The sequence below is a fragment of the Nanorana parkeri genome, unplaced genomic scaffold, assembly GCF_000935625.1.
Source record: "Nanorana parkeri isolate BGI_ZX_2015 unplaced genomic scaffold, ASM93562v1 scaffold144, whole genome shotgun sequence".
Classification (NCBI taxonomy): Eukaryota; Metazoa; Chordata; class Amphibia; order Anura; family Dicroglossidae; genus Nanorana; species Nanorana parkeri.
Genome location: NW_017306412.1, coordinates 374,028 through 383,538, shown reverse-complemented (window position 1 = coordinate 383,538; position 9,511 = coordinate 374,028). Strand labels below are relative to the sequence as shown.

The 9,511-nt window shown below is 42.2% G+C and overlaps 1 protein-coding gene across 1 annotated transcript in view; it reads left to right on the top strand.

Moving 5' to 3' along the window:
• AP4S1 (adaptor related protein complex 4 sigma 1 subunit) overlaps positions 1–9,511 on the top strand; it is a 30,639-nt gene that overhangs the window by 8,082 nt on the left and 13,046 nt on the right. Inside the window, exon 2 of the mRNA XM_018554170.1 lies at positions 7,696–7,877. Within this exon, the coding sequence (XP_018409672.1) occupies positions 7,740–7,877 (138 nt within the window). The 5' untranslated portion in view covers positions 7,696–7,739. The remainder of the gene's footprint in view (positions 1–7,695; positions 7,878–9,511) is intronic.

Genomic DNA, 9,511 nt, shown 5'->3' with positions numbered 1-9,511 from the left:
TGTAAACTGGGCATGTTGGGTATCGTTTTACTCGTTGTAACCTCATCTTTTATATTTCATTTAAAAAATGGGTAATTTGTTGTGTTTTGGGGCATTTAATTAAATTTGTCACTAAATTTTGGGGTTTAATAAGGAGTTGCGCTAATATTGCGCAACATAAAAATTTTCAACTACCACCATTTTATTCTATAGGGTCTTGGCATTCAGAAAATATATAATGTTGGGGGGTTTTAAGTCATTTTCAGGCCTAAAATGTGGAATATAACATGGGTGCAAAAATTGAAAAAAGGGCCTCAGTCATGAAGGGGTTAAGGTAAGTGCTAACATTTACATGGGGGGGAAGGAAAACATTTTTCGCCTTTAATATCACTGTAAGGCAGCCAGAGTAGGATATAGATGGACAGGTTGGGTTAAGGAGTTCCAAAGGATGAAAGAGACTCTAGAGAAGTCCTGAAGGCTATCATGAGAGGAGATGACGAGGGAGCTAGAGAGCAGAATGTCCTGGGGGGAGCGGGGGGGATGGTTAGGGTGAAACTTTGAGACTTTATTAGGCTTTTTTGGGGGGGTAGGGGGGGTTGCCAGATTGATGGGGAGCTGGCAGACCTAAAGTCGATATTTGTATACTTTGTGTTATTTAGTACAGTTATACATACTGAAAAGCTGGGAGACTCTGTTTGAATCAAATAGCAACTCTCAGACTTAAAGCATAACTAAACCCGAGAACGAAAATAAATGTTTTGCAGCTTACCAGTCCCTCGATATGGTGGCTGCACTGGTGTTCTTCTTTTCAGGCCGAGAACATTTTCAGCAAGTGTAGAAAATACCCATCGATCTGCCAGAAATGTGGCGTCCTTGTCACTTCCTGTGAGCTAAAAGCATACAACAATGTTCTCTTCCTTCAGGAAGCTATCACCCTATGCCCATGTAATGGAGATAAACAAAGGCAGACCTGTGTGATGTCCAGCCTCTGTAGCAGCCAGGGCTCACTCCATAGATACAGAGCATGATTGAGTGCAGTCAGCCAGGGACAGGAAGTGTGTAATTCACAAGGTTACCAGGTAAAAACAAAGGACCAAAAAAACTTGGAAAAAAATGAAAACTAATGCAGCCATTAAAGGAGAACTATGGGGTCAGGACTTTTCCGCATAGTTCTCCTAAGGGTCACGGGAGAACACAAACTAGCGTTCTCCCGTCACCCAAAGGTCAGTATACCACGAGCATACTGAGACGCTGCAGCTGGAACGGATCCCGACATTGCTGTCAAGATCCACCCATCTGCGGAATTGACAGCTGGCTCTGCCTATCCAGAGGCAGAGCCAGCTGTGCCGCCCCCTCCCCCGTGGGGGGGGGAATCCCTGCAGGGAGCCGTGAGTGACAATCACGGCTCTCTGCAGGGATAGATGGAGAAGTGAGCGAGCGACGTTATGTGTTCGCTCACTTCCCGATCTACTGAGCCGACCTGTGACAGTTTCATTGTCACAGGTCGGCTCAGATTATGAGGCTGAGTGAAAATCACTCGCCTCATAATTCTCCTTTTAAGGGCTGGTAAATTGGAATATATAAAATTTTAGTTTTTGGCTTTAGATACACTTTAAGCTGTACTCAAAACATTAATACTTAAATTATATTTAGATTCTTTTTTTAAATAGACTCTTCCACTTCACCCATTTAGGGCGATGAGGTATGTTCCTTTGAAAGGACTGCTTGCCACCCACTGATTTGTACCTTTGTTGTGGTTCCCTTCCATTAATCCATTGAAGGTAGGAGTCCTAACCCAGTGTAGGCTTTATGTTTGAGCTTACATAAAGTTGATGTTCTGCTCACATGGCAGTTTTTGGGCCTGGTGATTGGCAGCTCAGGCCTGAGCACTGCATCCTGGGAAGGGGTCACAAGCCTTTCCATAACCATAAAAACTAGGTTTGTCCCAGGGACTCCAGCAGAGTAACGGAACAGTGGGGGAGCGCAGCAAAGGTGAGTATCATTGGGTGGAGGATTGTTCTTTCAATAGAACATTTCATTGACAGACAGTCTCTTTACAGAAAATCTGTACTGACAAAAATATATGCCGTTGTTGAACTCCTTTTGAAAGTGAAAGGTGCTGGGCAGTCCCCGTCTTTCATTCAAAGTCATTGCCCTGGAATGAGTGAGCAGCCCCTGAAACCGGGGGGACCCTGACTGGCATACTTTATTTTTTCTGTGGAAAGTACCCAGGTGACCGCCAAGATTTCCAAAAGGTCAGCATTGGCAGCCTATAGATTTTTTCTAGGCACATTTCCCTCAAAGTAGATTTGCCAGAAATTTTGTTTTGATATAATATATAGTTTGCGGCAAAGAAAACCCAAAAACATTCTGAGAGCTCTGCCAGCAGTAGCATAACTATGAATAGGGCCAGCCATGCTGGGGAGGTCACCGAGGCAAAAAGATGTAGTCCACTACTCAACGGTGGGGGTCTGGCACAAAGCTTAAAGCCCTATCCATTTAAATAAAGTAATTGCTGTGATACCTAAATGGGAAACCAAAGACCTTCATAGATTTTACTACCTTGGGGTAATTACAGTATTGAAGGGATAGAACATTACGTTTTGAACTCAATTCCATCACAAGAATCTAACCCGCCCTCTGCCTATTAGAAAATGATTGTCTGAAGTTATTTTGTAATATGCTGCTAATGTATTATCGAAATATCTGTCATGTTAGTAATAGAATGTGTGGTATGAATGGGGATATTCCTGGTCTAATGTGATAGACAACATAATTACACTATGACAAGAACTGGGTAACTACTAACTAAAGGTGACTAAAATACCAGTTAGTGTTTCAGTGCAACTCCAGGCAAATATTTAATACATGCTTGTGAAGGAAATCACCAGTTTGGACTGTCAATGGGAAACAAGATTTAGAAGTGCTGCATGCATTTGCAGTGGTAAGAGGTCTTACTCTATGAAGCTTCTATGTATTTTATAGTGTGAAGGGGTAGATAAAAACACTATAAATGTAATACGTCTATTATAATGACCTGAACTAGATCTTCCACATCTTCCTCCACTATATCCATGGAGAGTTATTACTGTGCCTACCTTTCAGGGGCATCCCATCTCCTCAATGTTTTCCTGTCCTTGGTGGTCCCTGATCTCCAGTCTGAGACGCCTCTCCTTTTGGTAGGATGGTCCTTTTTGTTATGGAAGCTCCAGAAGATGTGCTTTCAGCATAATATAAAACGGTTGTATGACTACTGTTTTTTAAACATAAAGCAGCAGCATTTCACTTTTTCAGGCTGATGAATTTTATTCCCCACTCTTAAAGGAGAACTATGGGGTCAGGGCTTTTCCCCATAGTTCTCCTAAGGGTAACGGGAGGACACAAACTAGCGTCCTCCCGTCACCCAAAGCTCAGTAGATTGCGAGCTACAGCTCGCGGTATACTGAGACGCCGCAGCCGGGACGAATCTCAACAATACTGTCTGGATCCACCCAGCTGCGTGAGTGACAGCTGGCTCTGCCTATCTAGAGGCAGAGCCAGCTGTACCCGCCCCTTCCTCCGTCTGTTCCGCCAGTCAGCGCTGGAGGATCGGAGGGGGGAATCCCTGCAGGGCCCCGTGAGTGACAGTCACGGTTCTCTGCAGGCACATGATCGAGAAGTGAGTAAGCGACGTTATGCGTTCGCTCACTTCTCGATCTATTAAGCAGACGTGTGACAGTTTCATTGTCACACGTCGGCTCGAACTATGAGGCTGAGTGATTTTAACTCGCCTCATAGTTCTCCTTTAAGTAGCTTGTAGCACCAACTCCTGCACCTGCTAGTCCACATTCCCTGCTAAGTAAAATACATGTTTACTCGAGGGAAAATCGTTCCTCAGAATTTCAGAGGATGGGCTAATAAAAGAGAAGGTTAATATGTAGAGTTGGTGAAGGAGGACATAACTAGCTTTCTCTTCTTGTTAATGAAAGTTCAGATCAACCCCTGAGACAATGGTCTCCTCAGAATCATTAGCCCCATACACAATATTGTTGATGAAAATAGACATTCAGGATGTCAGAGCAAAAACAAGCTGAACTGGTTATGTTTCCTATTTATAGTTTCTATGCTAGTATTCATTCAGTCAGAATGGAATGAGAAGGATAAGAAGCTCTTTGTTCATCATTCCGCTAAGAGGCAATGACTCGGATGTTGTTAAAGGGGCCAAATGACCACGTGTAACTGCACCCATTTTAAACTGTTTAAGTACAGTCCATCCCATTTGTGGATACAGGAGTAATCAGGGATTTATTGGCCAGAATGGGTGAGATACTGTTAAGACGTTCTTGGTTGGCTATTGTATTATCTCCTGTATTATATTGTAAAGCACTGCACAAACTGTTGGCGCTATATAAATCCTGTATAATAATAATTAGGGATGCACCGATACTTTTCAGATACCAGTGCCGATACTTGGCATTTTCATGAGAACTACCAGGGTTGCAGCGGTTGCAGCTGGGACCTGGCTCTGGCACTCCACCACTATCCTGAAATCATTAGTCTGTATTGTTTTAGAAAAACTGTCACATGACAATAAACAGAAATGTACCAGTACTTGTACTTGCAAAACTGGTATAGGTGCGCACCTTCATATATGTTTATAAAAACGAAATCATACATTAAATCAGAGATGTACAAATCCCAGGAGCTCCGTGTGCTCTCTACAAATGACAGCTGCCTCCTAACTTTAGAATTTTTCTCTAGTCTAGTCTTGGAGCTCGAAAAGTATCTGTACTTGTGCCAAGTACGGTACTTTGTATCGGTGCATCCCTAATAATAATAATCTCCTAATTAAGCTCCCAACTATACAACAACATTACTCGCTCAAAGAGCAAAAAAGGCATCTCAAAGAAGGTACTCCTATAACTTAAATATAAATACATGACCAGATTTTGGATCCAATCACAATATTCATAAAGGCTTCAAAATTAATTTTGGTCAAGCAGTACACATGGCAGCCCATCTTAAAGGCTTAGGGTCGTAACAGGATGCTCTTCTTAAATGCATTCTGCCACTTGAAGGAGATATATTATTTTGAGCTGGACTGTATGCAGCTCTTACTAGACATTCTCAAATTTGTTTTTTTTCTTCTAAATTTAGGAAGAAATGTTAATCTCTTTAAGAGGGAGAATAAATAGACCAGGTGATAGACTCTTGCAAGGTGCCAAAGCTCAGAACTCCACTGGCTTCATATTTGATCCCTGCACTACCGATGGACCCAGCGAATGAAGATGTCCGTCCAGTAGGGAGGCTATCATTGCAAGGTGCCAAAGCTAAGAACTCCACTGGCGTCATGTTTGATCCCTGCACTACCAATGGACCCAGCCATTGAAGATGTCCAGTGTGGGTGGCTATCATAGTTTATCCTGGTTTAGGAGAATATTATTGAATATAACTGGATTTGCAAATTTCTTTGAGTTGGGTAGTGGCTGATGCTTACAAGCTGAATCCTCATCAAGTACAAAGTTAAGCTGTACCATTGATCTTACAAAAAATCATGTGATAATCCGTTCAGATATTCTTGCTAAAAAATTTTTGTCTGTTTCCAGATATGAGGAAAAAGGGGGGTTTATTGTCCTATTTTCCAGTAAGAGAGTCCAGTTGACCCTTAAGGCTTATCATTGTCCCAACATGCATCTCTGTTTCACAAAGTTACCAATGGAATCTCTTTCCTTATCTAGAAATCTAAATGTGGCCTTGACAGATCTATCAGAAATACCTATTATCATGTGCCCATTCCCATGAAATGCAGGAATTTCCGAAGGCTGTTGTTTTTGCACCCTGGTCTTCAGACTGCTTTCAGGAACCTTAAACTGGCTATACACCTATAGAATATCTGCCGATGTTCTATGGTCTGATGGAAAAATTGCAACAGATTCCTCCATCTACACTTAACTGTGTGGCTGAAGGAATCTCCCGCTGGGCCAAGCTTCAGTATCTTGCTAGTCGGCCCCGCTGGCTCTGAAAATACCCGAACAATGCCTGCATCCAATCAGATTGTTCAGGTATTTTATAGGTGTATGGCCATCTTTACAAACATCATAATACTGTAGATACATCCGTGGCTCCCAATATAAAAGAGCTGTTTCCATTCCTTGCCTGGATGATATTCCACTGATGGCAGAAAAGAACTAATTTCTACTGTCCTTTTTTTCTAAATGCTCTAAAATGTTGCAAATTGAATCTAGCGTGTATACACTATTATTTGTATCTGGTTTTAAACTGCAAATCGTTGCTATTGCTAGCAACACATTGCATGTTTACTACATCTAGCCATTCCTGTCCACAGAGACAGAGGAACATATGCTCACGCTGGTGCATTCCTTCACACATATGCTGCCACACCTGTTGTTAGGATTACACACATGCACACACCTGTTGGACTGTAAATCCAGTCATTTTTTGCTGGCCTTGTGTGATCTGATTTTTAGGGTAACTATAGCTGAATGTCCCAAGCAAGGCAATTTTACTTTTAAATGCTTTAAAAAGGAATCTTTATTCTGTTAAAACACTTCTTCATATGCATGTCAATGTAACCCTGGTTGTGCAACTATTATGTGTCTTTGTACAGTGGTACCTCGGTTCAGGAACGCTTCTCTTCGCAAACAATTAGGTTTGCGAACAGGAAGTTGGGCAAAATTTTGCTTCCGTTCGCGAACTCCGCATCGTGTGACGAACAAAACCGTAGCCATCTCCCCTGCTCTGACACTGGTCATGGCTTCCTCTAGTCGAGATCGCGGTCTGATCACAGTTTGATTCGGTTCACATCCAGAATCGTGGAACGAATTAAGTTTGTGAACCGAGGTACCACTGTTAATAGTTTTTCATTATTCATGCACCTATGCTGGCATTTATTCATTACTGTCAGGCGATAATGTTCCCCTTTGTGTTACTGCCAGAAAATGTCGGTTTCCATAAAGTGAGGAGCCTTGGATCTTTCAAACCATGACTTCTCAATAAGTTTTAGGTTTGGGTATTACTGAGTGAGGCTCAGTCTATGGGTCTCAGGTTTGTCTGACCAGTTTCTGCCTACTTACAGGCTGATAAACAAAGCAGCATAACATATCAACAGCTAAGTGCAGAGTCTGAACACAAATCTAGGTCAAGGCAGGCAGTAAGAAAATTAACCTCATTATCATTACCTCATTATTATAACCTCAAAGACTTTGGGGGGCATGACCAGAATAGCAGCGAGAAATGAAAAACAATACCAAAGCATTATGTAGGATAAGGAGGAGCCTTATGTATAGGAAAGGGAGGAAAAAAATAAAAGTCTATGTTAAGTAAGAATAGGACTCGGCCTCTCCCCCATGTGTACGGTAAGCAAAAAAATGACAAGCATTTTTGTCTGCAGATTAATCTGCAGACAAACATGCAAGTTCTTATCAGATTGTTCTTATTGTCAGTATGTATATCTCCTCTCTTCCTGTCCTAGGTGGCAGTAGTCCTTAAAACAGGAAATTTGGATAAATCTCCCCAGCAGGGACACAGATAGCAAAACAAAACCTAGTAGAGGTTCACACCCTTTCCTACTCTAGCCAAAACTCAAACAAAAATAATGGTATACATTAATTTAAATTCATGGTGGAGAGGACTGTTTACAATGATTGAAGAAAAAATATTGAACATGTTTCAATATGAAATTTAGGCGTAAGAAAATGTATTTCTGTTTTCTTGCAGTGTACAAAATTAGGGTTCGATGAGACAGTCCTCTGGTAGTAGAAATGATCAAATTCTTCTTGATTGTCAACAAGCAAGGACAGACAAGACTATCCCGATACTATGAGCCTGTAGAGGTACAGAGAAGAACACTGCTGGAATCTGAGGTCATCAAACTTTGCCTTTCCCGTTCCAAAGATCAGGTGAGATCAAATATACATTCATTGCAGCCATTTTTTTAGTTTTTGAGAAATTCGGTCAGTTAAAATGATATTGGTAAATACAAATTACTTTTGAAAAGAAAATCTGCAGTGACAGAAATATAGACACTAGATGGTGGTCAACTTGTTGGTTCTATACTTGGCAGAGACCAGCCACATTAGTGCTGTCTCCATGAAGCAGTAGTCTTTGGCTGGGAAATCCAACTTGGCTGATTGAATTTTCCCCCGGAGACTAATTGTCTGAAGGTTCTGCTACAGATTTTATATGTCTATGGACCTAGAGGATGCAGTGGCTAAGAGTCTAATATACATAGTGCAGTGGTCGGGAGCATGAAACATACAGTCCAGTGTAAGGGCAGTGGTCAGGAGTATGTAATGAACATCAAAGTGCAGGGTTTAGGAATATTTGAGAGCTGCTGAGATTAGCAATAGGTAGCATGCTACCCAACCTATAGTGCAGGGTTTAGGAATATTTGAGAGCTGCTGAGATTAGCAGTAGGTAGCATGCTACCCAACCTGTAGGTGTGTGTTACGTATGGTCTGGCGCTAAGAATGCAGTGTTAAGAGTACTACCCTAGCACCCATTCAGCCACCGCTCAAGCAAACATTCCCCAGGTGCCTCGGCCTAGTGATATCCTTGGTACACAGATCCTACGCAAACTATAACAGCCTCTCAAACTATAACTTACCAGAAAAGTGCATTTGTACGGTAAGTGATCTCTGGAGGGCCAAAGAAACAAAGGAAGTTCCTCCTGATGCCTGCAACAAACACTGTGCCACTGTTATTTTCTCAAGCAGACCCTGAAAGACAGGACCTAGTCACTGGCTGGAGTTCAATGTCTGCTTTTAAATGATAAAAAATGCATTTGAAAGAAATATAAAGCTGCTACATTGCAATATGTCAGAAATATATTCATGCAGACTGGTAAAGTTACTGATAGGTTCTCTTTAATGTGCTGTAATGCACTTTAACAGAGATGTACTGTGTTCCAGAAGTTCTTCAGGAAAACAAATTATCAATGCATATTAGAACACACACAAATACATTTTTAGTAAATAGAGCGTGCTGCAGTTCACACAATATGTTTCATATGTATTGATGGGAATAGATTGTCAACGTTTTGTGACAGTGAACACCAGCAAACAGTAAAAATATGAAGGGATGTTCATCCACTGCTTGGAAGGTGATGTGAGATACCACGCTTAAAGTAATATTCACTTTTTTCATTCTCTACTCCCCATTGCCATTGTACCTTTTACTATAGTTCAGGGCTGTAGCTACCAAGGGGCGAGTGAGGCACTCGCCTCAGGCGAAGCTGAGAGGGGGCGCAGCCAGGCCCGGCCTGGCTGTGCCCCCTCACCCCTTTTGCCATGGCGAGCACAGGGTGCCATTGGCAACAGGGGCGCCAGGCGACCAACACAACCGTGGCTCGGCAGGGAGAGGAGTGGCACAGGCTCCAGCTTCTCCTCGAAACCCCGCTGCTCTTCCCCACCTGTATGGGCAGAGGACTCTGTGTCCTAATCTCTTTTTCTATTTCAAAAGGGAAATATCAGGAGTCTGTTTAGACCCCAAATATTTCCCCAAAGCCCCCCAACAGTAAAAAAAATAATAATAA